Below are 22,622 nucleotides of genomic sequence, written 5' to 3'. Positions count from 1 at the left end.
GGAGCAAATGCGATGCCAACGATGAGACAATTATACTGGGACAGTCCCTTGTGAGTGTTGATTGTGAGGAACTTTCTGCTTGACTCCTCACTCTCCATTTGCAGATAAGCTTGTGACAAGTCAATCTTTGAAAACCTCTCCCTGTCTGGCAAAGATGCAAAAATGTCTTCTATTTGTGGCAGGGGATACTACACAGTGTACAGCACTGGGTTGCTGCTCACCTTAAATTCCCCACTTATATGAATGGCTCCAGCCTTCCCTTTCTTGATCACTGGGACAATGGGTATGGCCCATCACTCCACTCAACCTTGGAGAGAATTCCAGATGCCTCCAAGCTCTGAAGTTTAGCATCCACTTTAGGACGTAGTGTGTAAGACACTGGACGTGCTTTATGGAATCTTGGTGTTGCTACTTCATTCAATTCAATTTTGGCCTTCATGCCTTTGAGTTTACCAATCCTCTTATCAAACACTTTTTTATTAGCTTTAAGCAGCTGTGTCAGTCTCTTGTCAGTGCTACCATCTTGGCTGCAGTTGCCTGTTGATGCCACATATGCCACAATTCCTTTCAGTTTGCCTTTGGGAGACAGTTTCTCGCCAGTGTGGGTCTTTAGCAACACTGAGGTCTTCTCTAACGGTAGTTTAGAAAATAGTCTATTGTAGTTAACCTCAGGAATTATAAACAAAAGCTGATCTTGTGTCCACTTCCATTTTCAGTTTTACACCAGACACATCTGTTGTAATGTGTAGATCTATTTCTTTTAGAGCAATAACTCCCCTTAGCACTATGTACGGACTGTAGTGTACACATGTGTATTGATCTGCTGGCTATGTATTCATTCTCATTCTCTCTCTCTCTCTCTCTCTGTCTCGTCCCTGAACAGTCGGTGCAGTTTGTGATACTTTCTGACATACAGGTTTGCACGTCACCAATTTGTTGTGTCTGTGCACAACATACCAAGTAAATAAAAACATGCAAATGGGAGGTGGCTTTAACTGGTGCATTCATATTGCAATGAGAGAGAGAGAGAGAGAGAGAGAGAGGAAAAGGAATGCACATGTGTTGCCAACAGATCAATGTGCATGTGCAGACAACACGTCAATATGCATGCATTGACAACAATCCATACATAGTGCTAAGGAAAGTTATTGCACTAAAAGAAATAGATTCATACATTACACTTAACAGTTCTGCAATTGTTCTAAATATCTGAATCTCTGTTCTTCATGATGATCATCTTTGCTGCAGTATGTGTTTCACACTATACTTACTTCAATCTCCCTGCCTGGCATAAAATTAAACCCAGACTAGGCCAAGGAGAGTCTGGGTTGCTTGGATATTTGCCTGTTTGATAACATTTATGTTCTGAGTCTCAGACTGCAGACTTAAGTACATAATCCTAAAGCTCCAATGAGCTGTTGAAATAGCTGAAGGTGTGAACTGTGAAATAAGATATTCAACAAAACACACGTTAGCTAATTCTGCTTAGGTGGCACTAAAGATCACTGAAACACAAAGGTTTCTATGCTGCCACACTTCAATATTCCTCTTAAATAACATCACCACAACAGATCTGTCACTCACTCTTGTGCTTCCATTCATCGTTCAATGATGTACACAGTGACCACAGTTCAAAGCAATATCTGCACTGTTCTGTGCTTAGGTTGCATTTAGCTGCACACCAGGAGAGTTGAAACCCAAGACGCTTCTATTAAGTCTAAAACATTAAAGTTATAAATCAAAACTACTGACATGCTATTTGTGTGAACTGGGAGTCACACTCAGTTCAAAAGTTCTGATGCAGATCTACCATGGACTCTTGGTCGATAATTGCAGTACTGACAGAGTACTGAGAGGAGTGATATGGTGTACAAAACAAATAATACTTCAAAACCAGGACCACAAGGCTTTTTAGAATCAGAACTCTAATCAGAATCAGGTTTATTATTACTGACATGTCATGAAACCTGTTGCTTTGTGGCAATACTACAGTTCAATACATGTAAATAATTTAAGTTATAATAAGAGTATGTAAAAAATAAATAAATGGTGGAAAAAGAGAGCAAAATAGTGAGATAGTGTTCATGGCTTCATTAACTATTCAGAAATCTGATGGTGGATGGGAAGAAGTTGTTCCTAAAACGTTAAGTGTGCGTCCTCAGGTTCTTGTACCTGCTCCCGATGGTAGTAATGAGAAGAGGGCATATTTGGAATAGTGAGGGTACTTCATGATGGGTGACGTGTTCTTAAGGCATTTCCTTTTCAAGATGTTCTCAATGATGGCAAGGCTATTGCCTGAGTCTACAACCCTCTGCAGCCTCTTTTGATCCACCAATATGAAATGCCACTGTCCACTGCGGAACGTCCAAGGTTACACAGTGTAATGGAGGGACAGGAAGGTAGGGAAAGGGAGTGACATGGCTACATTGGCAAAGGATGTCATCAAATCGGTAGAAAGATGTGACAGAGGATTGGAAGATATTGAATTCTTGTGGGTTGAATTAGGAAACTGCAAGGGCAAAAGGACCCTGATGGCAGTTATATACAGGCCTCTCAACAGTACCTGGGATGTGGACCACAGATTACAATGGGAAATAGAAAAGGCATATCACAATGGCAATGTTATGATAGCCATGGGAGACTTTAACATCCAGGTCATTTGGGAAAATCAGGTTGGTAAGGAATCTCAAGGCAGTGAGTTTGTTGAGTGCCTATGAAATGGCTTTTAGAGCAGTTTTTCATTGAGCCTACTAGGGGATCAGCTATGCTTGATTGGGTGCTATGTAACGAACTGGAGCTGATGATTGAGCTTAAGGTAGAAGAACCCTGAGGAGACAGTGATCACAATGTATTTGAGTTCAACTTGGAATTTGATAGGGAGAAAGTAAAGTCTGACTTAGCAGTATTTCAGTGGAGTAATGGTTTGAGCGAAGAGTTGGCCAAAGTAAATTGGAAGGAGATGCTGGCAGTGATGACAGCAGAGCAGAAATGGCACAAGTTTCTGGGAAAAATGAGGAAGGTGCAGGACAGATGTATTCCAAAAACAAAGAAATACTCAAGTGGCAAAATAGTACAACCGTGGCTGACAAGGAAAGTGAAAGCCAATGTAAATGCAAAGGAGAAGGCATACAACAAAGTAAAATTTAGTGGAAAGATAGAGGACTGGGAAGCTTTTAAAAACCTAGAGAGAACATCTGAAATAATCATTTGGAGGGAAAAGATGAAAAAGGAAAGAAAGCTAGCAAACAATATAAACGTGGATAGTAAAAGCTTCCTCAAGTATATCAAAAATAAAAGGGAGTCGAGAATGGATATAGAACCTCTAGAAAATGAGACCGGAGAAATAATAATGCGGGACAAGGAGATGGCAGATGAACTAAATGAGTGTCTTGCATCAGTCTTCACTGTGGAAGACATTCGCAGTGTGCCAGATGTTGAAGGGTGCGAGGGAAAATAAATGAGTGCAGTTACTATTGCAAGGGAGAAGAAGCTGAAAAAGCTTAAAGATCTAAAGGTACCTAAGCCACCCGGACCAGATGAACTGCACCTAGGGTTCTGAAAGAAGTAGCGGTACAGATTGTGGAGACATTAGTAATGATCTTTCAAATATCACTGGACTCTAGCAGGTGCCAGAGGACTGGAAAATTGCAAATGTCACGGCACTCTTTCAGAAAGGAAGACAGCAGAAAGGGAATTACAGACCAATTTGCCTGACCTCTGTGGTAGATGTTGGAGACAATTGTTAAGGATGAGGTACGGAGTACTTGGTGACACAGGGCAAGATAGGACAAAGGAGCATGGCTTCCTTAAGGGAAAATCTTGAAGGACTTAGACAGATTAGCAGAAAGTGGCAAATGAACAACAATGTTGGAAAATGTATGCTCCTGCACTTCGGCAGCAGAAATAAATATGCAGACTATTTTCTAAATGGGGAGAAAATCCAAAACTCTGAGATGTAAAGGGACTTGGGAGTCCTTGTGCAAAACACCCTAAAGGTTAACTTTCAGGTTGAATTGGTGATGAGGAAGGCAAAGCAATGTGAGCATTTATTTCAAGAGGTCTAGAATAGAAAGGCAAAGATGTGATGATGAGGCTTTATAAAGCACAAGTTAAGTCTCAGCTTGAGTACTGTGGAGAGTTTTGGGCTCCTCATCGAAGAAAAGATGTGTTGGCATTAGAGAGGGTTCAGAGGAGGTTCACAAGGATGATTCCGGGAATGAAAGGGTTAACATATGAGGACTGTTTGATGGCTCTGGGTCTGAACTCACTGGAATTTAGAAAGATGAATGCTGAAAGGCCTAGACAGAGTAGATGTGGAAAGGATATTTTCTATGGCGAGGGCATCTACGACATGAGGGTACAGCCTCAGGATACAGGGGTGTCCATTTAAAACAAAGACACAGAAAAAATTCTTTAGCCAGAGAGTTGCGAATTTGTGGAATTTGTTACTACAGGCAGCTGTGCAGGCCATGTTGTTGGTGTATTTAAAGCAGAAATTTATAGGACTCTGATTGGACATGGCATCAAAGGTTACAGGAAGAGGCCAGGGAGTGGAGCTGAGGACAGGGAAAAAAGCATCAGCCATGATTGAATGGTGGAGCAGACTTGATGGGCCATATGGCCTAATTCTGCTCCTATGTCTTATGGTCTTAATGGAGATGATAATGTAACTAAGCAGAATACTCTCCATGGTACATCTATAGAAACTTACAAGTCTTTGGTGACAAGCTAAATCTCCTCAGACTCCTAATGAAGTATAATTGCTGGCACGTCTTCTTCATAATTGCATTATTGGGCCTAGGATAGATCCTCTGAGACATTGATGCCAAAGAACTTGAAGCTGTTCACCCTTTTCCACTGCTAATCCCTTGATGCGGATTGCTGGATATTTGCCAGACTTTCCCTTCCTGAAGTTCACAATCAATTCCTTGGTCTTACTGACGATGAGTTGTTGGTGTTGTTGCAACACTACTCTACCAGTCAACCTATCTAACTCCTGTGTGTCTGCTTGTCATTATCTGTGGTTTTGCCAATAATATTTGTGTCACAGGTGAATTTATAGATGGCATTTGATTTGTGTCTAACCACACAGTCATGAATGTAGAGAGAGTAGAGCAGTGAGCAAATCACACATCCTTGAGGTGTGCCTATGCTGATTGTCGGTGAGATGTTATTCCTGTAAGCAGACTGTGGTCTTCCAATGAGTAATACGTTCAATGTGGAAAGTGCTTTATAAATTTTGCCTCCTTACAGTCCCGTGAGATCAGGGAAACTTATTTTCATTCTCATTATGTGGGTTCTGAGAGAGCAAAAAAAAAGCTACTGTGGGACACGAAGACTCTGCCGTGGGCAGAGTAGGGGGACAGTGAGTTTAAAAGACAGTGCACTCCCATCTCTGCTAAATATGTGTCCAAAGGCAACCCATTTAAAAAAAATATTTATCTATCTACCTGTTTGTTTGTTTATTTATTTATTTAGAGATAAAGCACGGAATAGACCCTTCGAGCTGGGCAGCTAGCGCCCCCCGATTTAACCCTAGCCTAATCATAGGACAATTTACAATGTTCAATTAACTGACTAATCGGTGCATCTTTGGACTTTGGTGGGAAACTGGAGCATGCAGGGGAAACCAATGCATTCCATAGGGAGGACCAACAAACTCCTTACAGTGTACGTTGGGATTGAACTTTGATGTCCAATGCCCCGAGCTATAATGGTACCACACTAGCCGCTACCATGGCTAACATTTCTCCAGCTCTCCACATTTTATGTGGATTTCAACAAGGAACTGAGGATTTTCCCTGAAGAATTTGAAAGCATCCTTGAAGCATTTTCTCAGTCCTTTCAGCATGACTTGCACTGACAGAATTTGAAATACAGCCCCTGTTTTGGTTGTCTAACATCAGTATCAGTATCTGTGGATGATGTAGCAATGAGTAGGAGTAATTAGATCCTCAACAATTTAAGGATGTGATGTTGGGAGAAGATGCTGACATTGCTTTGCTTATCTTGAAAATTAATTCAGAAGATGTTTTGGAGACAGTCTCTCCAGAGCTTTAACATGTTGGCTATAGGTGGTCCAATTCTCTGACAGAACAGTTGGAAACACAACCTGTTTTTTCAGTACTTTACAGATTTTTGTTTTTGCACTACACTGCTACTACAAAAGAACAGATTTCATGTCATATATCAGTGATAAATCTAATGCTGAACATAAACAAGGGAAAAACTGCAGGTGCTGGAAATCCAAGCAGCACACACAAAATGCTGGCGGAACTCAGCAGGCCAGGCAGCATCTATAGAAAAGAGTAAGCAGTCGACATTTCAGGCAGAGACCCTTCATCAGAACTAATTCTGAATCTGATTTATATGACCATAATCTTGACTTAACATTCCACCAAACTAAGAGAAATGCAGGAAGCAGCATTAACCATCAAATGCAATATAGCCTACTTTGATCTTAGACAAGACATACTTCATAAATTGAAAGGACCATGGAGAATCCCTCTTACATCTGGTTGGCCACAAGTGACTCAATTCCCGTGCAATCTGGTGTCAAACAAGAGAGTATAATTTTTTCAATGATTTTCTCAGCATTTTTTGCCACAATACTGCATTTCAACTCTAACCACCATCCTCTGCAGTGAAGCTAATCTACAGAACAAATGGGTGTAGGTGGTTGGGATGACTTTAGTTACTTCAACTCCAGGACTCCAGTCATCCCAACACCCCAACCCTGTCACTCATTCATCTGCTACAGGCACGTTTTATATAAGTACACACTTGGAGGCAAAGCTCATTATTGCACCATTGAAGCGTACAAGAGACTAGGCTTTAAGCTAAACATGTGCAAAATAAAAATATGTTCTTCCACTGACTGCAAATTCTAGTAAATATTCCTTTAAATTTCAGAGAGATAACATATAACGACAAAGAAACATAAATCAAATATAGATCACGTTCAAGAATGACTTCAAGTAAAATTTAAACAGAAACTAGAACTGACTTTGGAATCAAGTGACTGGCATTGGTATTATTACGGGGAATGGAACAGATTAGGTTTGAGGTGAATAGAGATTGGTTTGTGGTTAGGTTTCCAGAATATATTTTTTTAAAAAGTCACAGTAAATGTCTGGAAAGGAGCAAGTCTATTGGATCTGAAGAAGGGGCATGATTGCAGTCAGAGCATGAGTCAATAGAATGGGGTCCAAAATTCTTCTTGGTAACTACGTCTTCTCTATTTGCCATGATGTTCATTTGAGATTGGTCAGAAGACATTGATTACAAATCTCTTTCCAATGAATATAATAGTTGTCCCAGCATATGCTTTCCCTGTAGAAACATTTACAAGGCTATAAATGCTGTGAATTCATGCCGTGCACCAATTTGGTTTAGCTTACCTGTAACTGCAGAATGACCATTCCAGCTTCATTGTTCTCTGGCACAGACACAATGTAGGTGGATTGTGAGAAAACAGGACTGTTGTCATCAACATCAAGGACTCTGATCGGGACAGTCAAGGTCGAGCGGCGAGGATTCTGAGCTCCATCTGAAGCTTGCACAAGCAGGTCATACCTATCTTTGGTCTCTCGGTCCAGTGACGTCATTGTGTAAATGCTACCGTTTGACGTTATTCTGAAAAGGTTATCGAAGTTTCCCAAACTGTAGTGAATCTGCCCATTAATACCTGCATCTGGATCAGTGGCCTGAGGAAGAAGAAACATAATTATTTTAATATGACATGCAGATCCTGTCGCATTGTTGAATGCATTTATGTATGTATTTATTTACTTATTGTATTTTTTATTTTTCTGTAAATGCCTGAAAGTAAATAAATCTCAAGGTAGTATTTGTGACATATATGTAGTTTGATAATAAACTTGCTTTAAACTTTGAAAACTTTTTTTTTAACATTGAACAACATACGTCCAGGCTAGGCCGATCTGTTGCATCCATCCACTCTTACCTCGGCTAGATGTGACCATATTGAGCTTCCACACTCTGGGGTTTGGCAGCGTGGTGCAGAGGACAAGGGGGGCAGGGGGAGGCGGGCGTTAGGATCCTAAGTTTCTCAGCCACTGATAGAAGGCAAAGCCATTTGTGCAGCCTGTTAACATGGCACTCGGTGATGTACAAACCACATTAAAATAGATCTAAATAATTAACAAAAAGAAAAGGTGCTCCAGAAAAACTTATCTCCTCTTACTTGATACAGCATTCTTAATTCTTGTTCTTATTCACATTATCAATCCAAAACAGTTAAGAAAACAGCTAAAACATTTTTAAAACAGAATGATGTTTTTTCTTCATCTCAAAGTTGTGATCTCACAAAATGCAGCCATGTAAAGCCATCCTCAATAATTTCTCATGCTCAGTCAGTGGCTGAAGGCAGTAACACAGCCATTAGAATATAATATATAGTCTGATGGAACACTGCCACATGAGGATAGACTTAATCATAAAGTGATCAACTTTGAATAAGATTGTGACTGACATCACAGTAACCTTAACTCCTACCTCCTACCCACATTGATCTTTCACCCCCTGAATTTCAAAAATCCACTTGTGTTTGCCTTAAAAATATTCACCTCACACTTTCAGGAAAGGAGTTCCAAATATTTTTTAAGAGAATGAAAATACCCCTTATTTCTTTCTAAACTAAGACTGGGCAGGAGGTACAGAAATCTTAAGTACCACAGACCTAGCTTCAGGAATAGCTTCTGTCCTACAACCATGAGGTTCTTGAATCAGCCTACACAGCCCTAATCCTGCCTTTGCAATGGAACACTGTGAACCTCCCGGTACACTATCATAGACGTCTGCTTCCCCTCCCCCCCACAAATACCTTGTTCAGTACAGTTTGTTTGCTTCACTGACAGTATAATATATTTGATTTACAGTATGTTTTATGTGTTGTCAAATGCCTGTTATGCAGTTGGAAGCAGATTTTTCATTATACCTGTACCTCACTGTAATTGTGCTCATCACAATAAATTCCACTTGACTTGACTCCATATTTTTGAACCGTAACTTTGTAGTTTTAGCTTTCCCACAACAGGAATTATCCTCTTCCATATTCACTCTGTGAAGACCCCTACTGGATTTTGACATTTCAATTAAGTATCCTCTTACTCTCGGACACCAAGGGCAGATTTCCCAAAATTAAATCTTCAAAGCTGCAGCTTTGTATTTATAACCTAATCAACTGAAAGACTCTGAACATGGACATATGACATGACTGCAACTTTTATTCCTCTCAAGAAAATAAGGCCATTTCCATTAGGTTAGAAGTAATTTGCAGGCTCCATTATGACTTCAGCAATATTAGAAAACAATGTTCTACTTTCCATGCACGACTTTGAAAGAGAAATGATGCCCATTAATTTAGGTAAAATTTTCAAGCCTGTGGTAATTTGATCTAGGTTGACAGATATTGATTGTAAAATCACATTGTTGCAGTCGCTATCAGAAATAATTTTCTTTATATTTTGTTTAATATTCATGAGAGTGAATGTAGTGCAAGAAGCTTATTCCTGATACCATATCTGCATGTTGATTACAATATTTCTGGCTCAAGAAATCTATAATTTCCCAAACTGGAAAATCAATTCAGGTGATAGCACAGTGTGTGTGGAATACCAAAAGACAAGGAGAATTCACAGTCCTCTGAATAATCTCTCACTGCTTGAAGAGTTATTATTCAAGACATGCCTTAGGGGTAACGATCAGCTATTACACAGAAATTTATTAAAGCTCAGCTTGCAGAAGACAGAATAAAAGTCTAAAATGCATATACCATTTTACCATAGTTTTGCACATTTGCTTCTTAATGACCTTCCTTGAATTATAAGGCTAAAAATAAGGATGATCTCTGGTAAATGCACAATATTCAATTGCACTTGCAAGAAATTAGCAAATAGAGCAGCCATAACCTTTATAATATGGTAAGTGATAAATAGCAAGTGACATTCGTGTCACAAAAGTGTTAAACAAGGACTTTATCCAACAAGACAGTGCCTAACCATCTATCCTTCATTTTCAATGGCATTAGACATCGCCAGGTGCTGCACAATGAAGTTCCAAGGTAGGGGTGGGATGGGGGTGATGGGAGCCTGCATCACCAACCAGAAACTTAATCAGAACAAATGCTAGATTTCATGTGGAGAGTACCTCTGCTCCTGAATTCACAGATCCTTTCCACCAATTGAAAGTCAGGTGTGTGAGAGAGAAAGCTCTGCGACCCTTGGGAATATTGACGATTCCACTCACTGTCTGAGATCAATAGTTATTTCTGCATCAGAGGCTGGTCTTCCTACTCCAGATCTAATTTGATATGACACAAATGGGCAAGTTCAGCCTACACATATGGCAACTAAATGACCTTGAAGCAGTGGATAGTAATATATTCCTTGTGACAAATAAGGATCTTGGATACAAAACTTGAATATGAATTGTGCTGTCAACAATGGAGAAGATGCAACTAAATACAGGGGCTCTGCCCAATGCTCAGAGGAGCAGCTAAGGAGACTGAGTACTTCATCTGAAGACAGTAATGCAGAAGACTATGGCTTCACAGCATTCCGGAGAAAAGAAGCAGGAGGGTGTTAGTCAATGCCCAGGCCAAGACTTACTGCTCAGATTGCCTAGAAAACTTACTGCTTCCTTTACCACATCAGGAACCACCTTTGAATTGTTATTACCCTTCAACCATCATCCCCTGAACCGGTGTGAACAGCTTCACTCACCTTAACTCTGAACTGATTCCACAACCTACGGACTCACATTGAAGGACACTGCAACCCATGTTTTCAGCATTATTTATTTATTCATTATTGCATTTGCACAGTTTTGTTTTCTTTTGCAGATAGGTTGTTTGTCAGTCTTCATGTGTAGTTTTTCATAAATTGTATTGAATTTCTTTATTTTCCTATAACTGCCTGCAAGGTAGCATATGGTGATATATGCGTACTTGGATAATAAATTTCCTTTGACTTTGTCAGATATCCTTCAGTACATGGCAACCTTCTCATTCAGAAGGATGTGTATAAAGGCCCAATCCAGGGAATTGGGCCAACAACCTACTTCAGTACTCTTGGTATGCTGCAACTTGTTTGCAGAGTGGAGCATCCAAAGGAGAGAGCTGGAGTCAATTTCAACCTTCAGACCATGCCACTCAAGAACTAGTGCTAATAGCTTTTTTTGACTGTATATGCTATTGTTACTATATTGAGATTGCTTAATGTCATTTCAAGTACACAAGTGCAAAGGAGAATGAAATAATTATTGCTCTGGATCCGAAGCAGTACAAGAAAAGAATGCAAAAGATGATGCATTTCACTGTATGTTTCAATGTACACGTTACAAATAAGGCTAATCTAGAATCTTTTATCGCATTGTAGAGGTTTTTTAAAATGTTTTGTGGCTATTGTAACAGAGGAAAAGTTGCTGCACCAGTTGATGAGGTGGTTAAAAAGGTGTAAAGTGTGTTTACCTTCATGGGTCTGAGGACTGAGTTCAAGATTCATGAGAAACGTTGCAGGTCCATAAAACTGTTTAGACCACATTGGAATATTGTGTTTGGTTCCAGTCACTTCATTATAGGAAGGCTGTGGAAGCATTAGAGAATTCAGAGGAGATTTACCAAGATGCTGCATGGATTATGAAAGTAAGTTGAGCAAGGTGGAGCGTTTCTCTTTGGAATGAAGCAGGAGGAGAGGTGACTTGATAGAGGTGAACAAGATGATAAGAGGGATAGATTGAGTGGGAAATCAGAAATGCCTAATACAAGGCATCATAATTTTAAGGTGACTGGAGGAAAGAATACAGGGGACATCATAGGCAATTTCTTTACACAAAGGATTTAACATCCTGCCAAGGGTGGTGGTAGAAGCAGATAAATTAGGAGCATTTAAGAAACTCTCAGATGGGCCCATGGATGAAAGAAAAATGGAAGCCTACATGGGAAGGAGGGTTAGATTAATCTTAGGGTGGGTTAAAATCTCGGCGTAACATTGTGGGCTGAAAAGCTGTATTGTGCCTCAGTGCCTCGAACTGTGCTGCTGCTGGAATAAAGAACACAATAGTATTTTTTTTAAAAACATAACAAATGTAAATACATAAATTATTTAGACAGATTGTATGGCCATAAAGTGTCACGAAGCACAGGAATGTCTGTACTTAGTGGTGGTTGGGGGTGTGGAGTGTTTGACCAGTCTTATTGCTTGGGGAAAGTAGATGTTTTTGAGTCTCGTGGTCCTGGCGAGGATGGTATGTAGCCTCATTCCAGATAGGAGTGGGACAAACAGTCCATGAGCAGGGTGGGTGGGATCCTTCATGATGTTACTGGTCCTTTTCCAACATCTTTCTGTATATATGTCATTGATGGTGGGTAAGCTGGTGCCAGTGATGCTTTGGGCAATTTTGACTACTTGTTGTAGAGTCTTTCTGTCTGCCGCAGTGCAGTTTTCATACTATGGCAGTGATGGAGCTTGTTAGGATGCTCTCTATTGCGCAGCTGAAGAATGATGTCAGTATGGATCATAGTCCGGTTGTCTTCAGCCTCCTCAAAAAGTAGAGGCATTGGTGAACTTTCCTGATTGTGTAGAGTGTATGCTGGAACTATGAGAGGCTGTGCAAGATGTGCACTCCTAGGAATTTGAAACAACTTGCAGTTCTCACTGCTGCGCCACTGATATAAAGAGGGATGTGAGTGGTGTGAGTTCTTCTGAAGTTGATAACCATTACTTGCCCGGCACCAGGCCCTAAGGTTTTCTACCTACTCTCGGTAATCACTGTTGGTGATAGGTACCACCAGTGGCAGGTGTATTTACAGACATTTTTAATCTCTCCCTCTCCCAGTACAGAGTGCCTTCCTGCTTCAAAACAACCATTGTTCTGGTACCTAAAAAGACCAAGGAAACATGTCTAAACAACTGGTGCCCTGTTGCACTCACTTCAATAATAGGCTAATGCTTTGAGAGGCTGGTCAAGGACTACATCTGTAGCTTGCTACCACCTACACTGGACCCTCTACAATTCGCCTACCGGCACAACTGATCATCAAATGATGCAATAGCCACAGCTCTACACACCGTCCTTACACACCTGGAGAAGAGGGATGTTTGTATTAGAATACTGTTCTTTGACTACAGTTCAATATTCAACACCATAATTCCATCCGGACAAGAAGCTCAGAGACCTTGGCATTCACCCTGCCTTGTATAGCTGGATTCTGGACTTCCTGTCAGATTGTCGGCAGGTGATAAAAGTGGGCTCCCTCACTTCTGCCTCTCAGGGTTGTGTACTAAGCCCCCCCCCCTTTACACTCTGTATACCCATGACAGTGTCTCCACCCACAGCTCCAATCAGCTAATTAAATTTGCTGATGACATTACACTGATTGGCCCAATCTCAAATGATAATGAGGCAGCCTACAGAGAAGAAGTCATCACCCTGACACAGTGGTGTCAAGAAAACAACCTCTCCCTCAATGTCACAAACACAAAGGAGATGGTTGTGGACTACAGGAGGAATGGAGACAGGCTAGCCCCTGTTGACGTCAATGGATCTGGGGCGAAAAGCTTTAAATTCGTCAGCATGATGGATCTGGGGCGAAAAGCTTTAAATTCGTCAGCATAAACTTTACCGAAGATCTCACATGGTCTGTACATACCAGCTGTGTGGTCAAAGAGCATAACAGCTTCTGTTTCACCTTAGACAGTTGAAGAAGTTTGATATGGACCCCAAATCCTAAGAACCTTCTATAGGGGCACAATTGAGAGAATCCTGTCTGGCTGCATCTCTGCCTGGTATGGGAACTGTACTTCTCTCAATCGCAGGACTCTGTAGAGAGTGGTGCGGGCAGCCCAGTGCATCTGTAGATATGAAATTCCCACTATTCAGGAAATTGACAAAGACAGATGCATAAAAAGGGCTTGAAGGATCATTGGGGACCAAAGTTACCCCAACCACAAACTGTTCCAGCTGCTAGTATCTGAGAAACAATACCTCAGCATAAAAGCCAGGACCAATAGGCTCTGGGACAACTTCTTCTACCAGGCCATCAGACTGCTTAATTCATGCTGACACTATAATAAACAATAGATAGTAGACAATAGATGCAGAAGTAGACCACTCAGCCCTTCGAGCCTGCACCACCATTCTGAGATCATGGCTGATCATATACTATCAATACCCAGTTCCTGCCTTGCCCCCATATCCCTTGATTCCCCTATCCATAAGATGCCTATCTAGCTCCTTCTTGAAAGCATCCAGAGAATTGGCCTCCACTACCTTCTGAGGCAGTGCATTCCAGACCCCACAACTCTCTGGGAGAAGAAGTTTTTCCTTAACTCTGTCCTAAATGACCTACCCCTTATTCTCAAACCATGCCCTCTGGTACGGGACTCTCCCAGCATCAGGAACATATTTCCTGCCTCTATCTTAACTAATCCCTTAATAATCTTACATGTTGCAATCAGATCCCCTCTCAATCTCCTTAATTCCAATGTGTACAAGCCCAGCCTCTCTAATCTCTCTGTGTAATACAGTCTGGACATCCCAGGAATTAACCTTGTGAATCTACGCTGCACTTCCTCCACAGCCAGGATGTCCTTCCTTAACACTGGAGACCAAAACTGTACACAATACTCCAGGTGTGGTCTCACCAGGGCCCTGTACAAATGCAAAAGGATTTCCTTGCTCTTGTACTCAATTCCCTTTGTAATAAAGGCCAAAATTCCATTAGCCTTCTTCACTGCCTGCTGCACTTGCTCTTTCACCTTCAGTGACTGATGAACAAGGACTCGTAGATCTTTTTGTATTACTCCCTTACCTAACTCTACACCGTTCAGATAATAATCTGCCTGCCTGTTCTTACTCCCAAAGTGGATAACCTCACACTTATTCACATTAAACGTCATCTGCCAAGTATCTGCCCACTCACCCAGCCTATCCAAGTCACCCTGAATTCTCCTAACATCCTCATCACATGTCACACTGCCACCCAGTTTAGTATCATCAGCAAACTTGCTGATATTATTCTGAATGCCTTCATCTAACTGTATTTCATTTAACTTCATCAACTGTATTTCTGTTTTATTGACTATCCTGTTGTACATAATATATATTATAAATTATGAGAAATTGCACATTTAGATGGAGACATAATATAAAGATTTTTACTCCTCACGTATATGAAGTGTGTTGTAAAGACAATTGAATTCCATTCGATTCACTGTTGTGGCATCGATGAACTTGACCATGTGATCACTCAGGTGTTTGGCCGTGCAGTCATGTCTGAGCAGAGTGAACAGCAGTGGGCTCAGCACAAAGCTCTGTGGGGCAGCCACGTTGAGACTAATGGGGAGGGAGGTCTGTTGGTTAGGAAGTCCAGCATATCATGATGATTAGCATCAGTGCCACTGAGTGGTAGCTGTTAGTGTAAAATTCTTTCATACAGGGATAATGGCAGCAACGTCCCAAGGTTTTAGTAGGGAGCACACCTCTGGGTTCAGCTAGGGCTTCTGGTCGGGCTGTGAGATGACCATTAATGAGGTACGAACATCATCTACAAAGTCAGTGACAGATGAGGACTATTCCTCAAAGTCTGCATCTTCTCCATTTGTGGCCGACTCTTTGGACCTCTTTAGTCCTGAAGTAGAGAGATTGCCTTGTCACCTTGTTCTCGACTGGTTTCTCCAGCTTCAGTGGTCAGTATGCTGGGATTAACATTATGGAGCTGTGGTCCGAGTGGACAAGGTGAGAGAATGGAATAGCCTCTGTTTGTATAAACATAGTCCACTCTGTTTGTTCCCCTAGTGGATATGGTGATGTGTTGGTGGAGTTTGTGTATAACGTCCTGCAGATTAACATGATTGAAACCTCCAGCATTTATGAAGTGACTGTCAGGATGTTTGTTTTGTAGGGAGCTGATGATATGTGCTGTGTACGACTGTATGTACTATGTTTTGCATAGTGTCCCTGGAGGAACACGGTTTGTTCAGTTGTGTACATGTTTCTGTGATATCTGTGTGGTTGAATAACAATTAAATTTGAACTTAAATTTGATCCTTTTCAAATACATATCTGACAATATTGTTTTGAACTTAGTGGAGTAGAACAGTAGTCACATTCTGATCCTGGATCAAAAAGGGCTCAATGAAGAAAAATTTAAGCTCCTCCACTCACCATCCAATCCATTCACTCTCACCTGCTCTCCTGTCCCATCCCCTGCCATTTTATTCATGAAAAGGCCCCTCACCACTGAACAGACCTCAAGATCCTCTGATCTCTGCCACTGAGTTTTCAATTTCACCCACTGAATAATCGAGGATCAGACCAGCTTCAACTCGGCCACACAGGTAATGGATGTCTCCACTGCTGAAATATTTCAGGTTCTAGACTCCTGTATTCCATACCTAGCATCCCTTTGAAGTTGGAGCCTTGGTCAAACAACCACGAATACAAAAGGTATCATGAAGATCTCATTACTGGATAATGATATTTGATTATCAATGCGTAGATGCTTTAGTAAAGGATGGGGGTGGTATTGTTTGCTTTTCTATATTGGGAAGGGTGATTGAAAATCTGGATGAGTGGTGCTACACAACTTTTCATTCAACATCAGCAAAACCAAAGAGCTGATTCTTGACTACAGAAGGAAGAAGTCAGGGGTCCATAATCCAGTACTCATTAGGGGATCGGTGTTGGAGAGGGGCATTATCATATCAGAGGAACTGCACAGAATTCTCATTTCAAAGAAAGTACAGCAGTGCCTCTACTTTCTTAGAAGCTTGCACAGATTCAGCATGTCATCTAAAACTTCAACAAACTTCTATGGATGCACAGTGGAAAGCACCACGACGTGGTATGGAAACACCAATGCCCAAGAACAGAAAAGCCTACAAAAAGTAGCGGATATAGCTCAAATCAATGCTATTGAGCACATCTACACAAATGCTACCACACAAAAGCATCAAGGATCCTCCCCACCCAATAAGCTCATACTCCTCTTCTCATTGCTAATATTGGGAAAGAGTTACAGAGCCATAGGTCCTACACAACCTTTCTGAGCAAAGACCTTCAGATGGAGTGTGCATGTCGATATATAGGGACCACGACCTTGTAGGAAGTTTATACATTTACAAACTGTAGACTTGCCTTGCAGACCAACAGTCACAGAACATTCATGTAGTTCAGGTCATTGAACATTAACAACCATGTAGTTAAACTTTTCATGGCTGACACTAAATTTTAGAGCTTGCTGACTCAGTCATTATCTGTCAGTCCACGGTACCACCACACTGAGAACTCACTCTTGGGAAGCATGGGCTATCCTTGGCTCTTCAAGGCTAGCAAGTGTTGAAATTTCACTGATTGCACTGAGCTTCAGGTATCCTGTGATAGTCTCAAAGAGGGCTGCAGTTTATTGTGTGCTCCACAATCTGGTCATTATGGTGATTCAGCCATTGTCTAAAAGCAGAGACAAGTGGAGGAAGAGTGTTAAGAGTTGGAGAGGGGTTTTGTGGAGGGAGGAGATAAGTAGCAGGGACAGATAGAGGAGCATTTCACACAAAAATGCTAGAGAAACTCACAAGTCAGGCAGCATCTATGGAGAGAAATAAACAATTGATTTTTCAGACCAAGTTTCTTAATCAGAATGATGGATTTCCAGCATCTACCAAATCCCTCATACTTAGAGAGCAATGTCAGTTCCTTTAGAACATAATACCAAGATGTGTATAAGAATCTCGAGATTTTATTTTGGTCACTTTTTGTGTCTCCAGGCATCAAAGGCAATTAAATGCGGCAACACCAGACCATATAGACACAGCACAGTTTTGGGATTCTATGAGCAAGTTACCATGGGAGCAGTGTATTGGTCTGTAAATGCTGTCAGTGAGACAAAGTGAATGTGTCAAACACCAGCAGGAAGAATGTAAATAAGGTTGAAAAAATACAGAGAAATTTTACAACTATCTTGCCGAGTCTTAAGGACCTGAGCTTTAAGGGGATATGGAGTTGGTTAGGATTTTATTCATTGGAACGTAGATTTAGAGGAGACGATAGAGGTATACAAAATTATGATGGGAGAGGGCAGTTTAAATGGTTAGGTGTGGATCAGATGGGCTGAAGGGCATGTTTCTGTGTTGTACTTTTCTGTGACTCTATTACTCTAAACACAAGAGTCATTTGTCAAAAGTACTAACTGTGGATGGGTTGAAGGACTTGTCACCTCCACATGCTTGTCCAAATCATGACCAGTCTCAACATGGCAGGCTCTAAGCAATCTGCTGGATCCTAACCTAGAGACCATAGTCATCTGCCAGAGATTTGTGATTCACCAGCTGCCAATGGAATTTAATGAAGTAGATGGACAATAGCAATGGTTCTCATTTACAATAAAGACATATAAAGTCATACAGCAAAAAATCAGGCACTTCAGCCCATCAAGTCCATGTTGACTATCCAGCACCCATCTACACTAGTTCCATTTGTTATCCCTATATTCCCATTAATCCCCTGATACTACGACTCATCTACACACTATGGACAATTTACAATGTCCAGTTAATCTACTTAGCCTCATGTCTTTAGAATATTGGATCAAATTGAAGCACCTAGTGATCACAAAAAGAACATGCAGACTCCATACGGACTGGCTTTACCAGCTGTGTCATTACGCCATCATGTCTTTAAAGAAAATTGGTGTATCAACAACCACACCTTAGGAAGATTCCATGTAATACCCAGAAGATTCATTAAACAGTTCTAATGAAAAAATCCTACACCTGAAACTTTAATCTCTTCTCTACCCACAGATGCTGCCTGACCTACTGAGCATTTCCAGCATTTTCAGTTAACTTTTTCTGTTGACCTGGGAATCATCCTTACACAAATTTAAACCAATAAATCACATCATCAAGAATTAAGTGATGGGTTTGGTATGCATAGCAAGTACATCCTTGCCAAATGACCTTTCTCCAGATGTGGTTATATAGACCTGTTACGCCTGCAGCCCCCTCCTTTTTGAGAATCGCAGGATCGCTATTGATTTGGGTCAGGAGACCCAGGAAATGAGAGAGAGACGTGCGGAATGTCTTGACCCCCCCCTCCCCCCCCCCGGCGATATAAAGCTACGGGAAACGGCCATTGTCTCTTGGAGACGGACTTGTGTATTACAATACTGTGCTACGTGGAAGCCCTCAGACAAAGTGGGCTGGTTGAGGGAGGGATTGCATCACCACCAACCTGATTGACATCTGAGACCCTGTGGGTCAGGATAAAAGAGGGTCTGTGGGAACAGCCGCTCAGATGCACCAGAAGAAACGCTAGCGATCCCATAATAGCGGAAGCCGGTGGGAGGAGGCCATGTGCATTCGGTTCCATTTGCCCCGGAACCAGTGGCTTTTACCACGGAAGAACAGCTTTTAGCTAACAACGGGGAAACCAACTCCCAACGACTCTCAAAGGGTTGACATCATAAAAGGACTGGGCAAGTTTTAACCCGTCTTTCTCTCAAACCAAAACGCTGCAGCTTGAACGAACTAACAGTGACGTTTATATTTCCATCGGACAATACGTTAACCCCTAAACCCCTTATTGATTATTATTATACCCACGCTTTTAGATTTAGTATTGACGACGTATATTATCTGTATGTTTGCATTGATATTCTTTTGTGTATTTTTATCAATAAATACTGTTAAAATAGTACCATCAGACTTCAACAGACCTCTCTATCTTTGCTGGTAAGTGACCCAGTTACGGGGTTCGTAACAACTTGGGATTCTCGTCTCCGGATTTGATACCAAATTGGAGGGCCAGTGAATCGGGATTGTAAGTCCAAACTTGGATCTGGTTACGCGGGTAGCCAGATGGGAATCCAGCAAAGATGGACGTGGGTGAATTTATAGAAAACCCGACTCTGGAGGCGCTAGAGGCGGCCACCAAATCAGACTTGATAAATTTGGCAAAGGGGTTAAACCTCGCAGAGGTGAGGTTGTCAATGAAAAAGCGGGAGGTGCGAAGGGCAATAACTCAGTATTATATTGGGAAGAATGTGCTTGCAGCTGAGGTATTGGAAAATATTCCTGAAAAGGTACCAGCTAGTGGAATGGCTCAGTTAGAGTTGGAGAAATTAAGGTTGGAACATGCAATTAAGGTAAAACAGCTGAGAAGGAGAATGAAAGAGCCGAGAGAGAGAGGGAGCATGCGCTCCAGCTAAAGGAGTTGGAGGTGAAAAGGGAGCAGGAAAGAGCTGAGAGTGAGAAACAAAGAGAGCATGAAATTCATTTGAAACAGCTGGAAGCAGCTGAGAAAGAGAGAGAGAGCTGAGAAGGAGAGAGAGTATGGGGAGGCAGAGAAACAAAGGAAACATGACTTCAAGATGGAGAAGTTAAGGCAAGGGCGAAGAGATCAAGGATCAGACCGCGAGGAGTGGTTTAATGTTAGTCGAGAGTTGAGGTTAGTACCTCCGTTCGAGGAGACGGATGTTGATAGTTATTTCTTGCTTTTTGAAAGGGTGGCGGTGAATCAGAAGTGGCCCAGAGATCAGTGGGTGGTGCTGTTACAAAGAGTGTTAAAAGGGAAGGCACAGCGGGCATATACGGCGTTGGCCATGGAGGAGGAAAAGGAGGAGAGTTATGACAAAGTAAAGGCGGCCATTCTCCGGAGTTATGAGCAAGTACCTGAAGCGTATAGACAAAAGTTCAGAACTTTAAAGAAAGGGTGGAATCAGACGTATACCGAGTTTGCCTATGAGAAGGGTGTGCTCTTGGGCCGTTGGTGCACAGCAGAGATAGTGGAGGAGGATTATTGGCGTCTCAGGGAGTTAATTCTGATTGAGGAATTTAAAGGTTGTGTTTCAGAGGATATCCGGATGTATTTGAATGAGAAGCCGAATAAGTCCATCTCAGAATTTGATAGGTTCGCAGATGAATATGCCCTAACCCACAAGACAAAGTTTTCCTTGAATAAAAGTTCCCAGAGAGACCATGGGAATGATTGAGAAAGCCCGCCGGCTGAGGCAGAGGTCCCGCCGGGAGCTAGTGGTAAGGTTGAGGGGGAAAGGCCAGATGGCCAGAGATTTCCGGGCTTGACCTGTTTTAATTGTGGAAAGGGGGGGCATATTGCATCTAGGTGCTTTGCTCCGAGGAAAGAGACAGGAAAAGGGAAAGCAGCAGTCCCTATCAGATGTGCCATGGTAATCAGTAAATCGACAAGAGAGCCCCGGGTAGACAGAGTATGAGAAGGGTCTGAGACTTGTTTGTCAAACGGAACCGTGTCTGTGAGGGAGGGAGACACACCAGTTCCAGTACGGACCTGGAGAGATACGGGGGCTGAGCTATCGTTGATCAGCAGTAAGGTACTAGATTTTGGTCGCAAGACGGGAATGGTAGTTGTGAAAGGAATAAGCAAAGGGACGGAAATGGTGCCCTTACATAGGGTCATTATGAATTATGAGCTAGTCTCTGGTCCAGTTGAAATAGGGGTGCAATCCGATTCCCCGAGAACTAACACGGACGTCCTTCTTGGTAACGATTTAGCCAGTGGGAAGGTCTGGTCAGCCATGACACTGACAAGCTGGCCAGTGAGTGTTGCGGCCCCGCCCCTAGATTCCAAGATCTATCCCGCATGCGCGATCACTCGCAGCATGTCGAGAAAGGCAGCTGAGAAAGGGATCAGTTTAAATCCGGCCAGTTTCGATTTGGCCGAGACGTTTTTACCGACCCTGTACCACGAGAGTTTCGAGGGTGGTAAAACGAAGAGTAGTAAAGTGAAAGAGGGTAAGGGAGAGGAGGTAGACCTGCCCTTGGTGAGGAGAAGAGTTCTAGAGGCAGAAGATAAAGATGAGAAACAGATAGAGCTGTTAAAAGGTCCAGGGTTGGAGATGGATGATCTGTCTGGTTTGGCAGAACTGTTTGAAGAAGTTGAAAATGCTAGAGGTGTTCCCGATAATGAAATGAGGGCAGTCCTAGATGAAAAGGGTGCCCTTACCTTGACGAAGTCTGCTGGGCTGGCAGATGAGGTTGTTTCAGCCCACGGGGTTGAGTTTACTCCGGAAGGGAGTTGCCCAGAGAGTAGCTGGGAGGACCAGGGGAATTTAGAATTTGGACCGGGTATGGGTATTGAAAGCCTGGAAGAGGCAAATGCCCTGTTTGAGTGTGTCCAAGATGTGGATGCACGTGGTACTGAACCTAGTAATGGAGCTCAGAAAAAATCTGAGGTATTTGATTCAGTTGAAAAGGAAGGCCGTCCTTGTGGGTCAGATAGACTTGATTCAGTGAAGAAAGGGTTAACCCTGGTAATAGTGGGAAGTGAGAGTTCCCAGGTGTTTGTGCTCAAAGGTGTGTTAAAAGTTAATGCAGAGATCAAAAATGGGGAGATGAATATTATTATTGAAGAAAACGGGAAATATGTAGTTCCCAAATCGAATGAAGAAAATTTAAAGCCTGCGGATTGCTTACAGATTGAGTTGGAAGATGACGGGGGGGGGGGGGCATGCTATTGTTATTCCAGAGTGTGGTGTGAAAAGGCAGAATTTGAAATGCTGCTTGAACAAAGAGTTTGAACTGAAAACGAATAGCCTGAAGGGTCCTGAAGAGAGGGCTAGCAACCTG

At 42.0% G+C, this 22,622-nt stretch overlaps 1 protein-coding gene across 1 annotated transcript in view; it reads right to left on the bottom strand.

The window, feature by feature from the left end:
* pcdh15b (protocadherin-related 15b) overlaps positions 1 to 22,622 on the bottom strand; it is an 831,732-nt gene that overhangs the window by 307,883 nt on the left and 501,227 nt on the right. Inside the window, exon 20 of the mRNA XM_059948101.1 lies at positions 7,401 to 7,706. Within this exon, the coding sequence (XP_059804084.1) occupies positions 7,401 to 7,706 (306 nt within the window). The remainder of the gene's footprint in view (positions 1 to 7,400; positions 7,707 to 22,622) is intronic.

The sequence above is a fragment of the Hypanus sabinus genome, chromosome 22, assembly GCF_030144855.1.
Source record: "Hypanus sabinus isolate sHypSab1 chromosome 22, sHypSab1.hap1, whole genome shotgun sequence".
In the NCBI taxonomy this organism is placed as follows: domain Eukaryota; kingdom Metazoa; phylum Chordata; class Chondrichthyes; order Myliobatiformes; family Dasyatidae; genus Hypanus; species Hypanus sabinus.
Note: the sequence above shows the minus strand (reverse complement) of the source record. Positions and strands in the feature narration are given on the sequence as shown.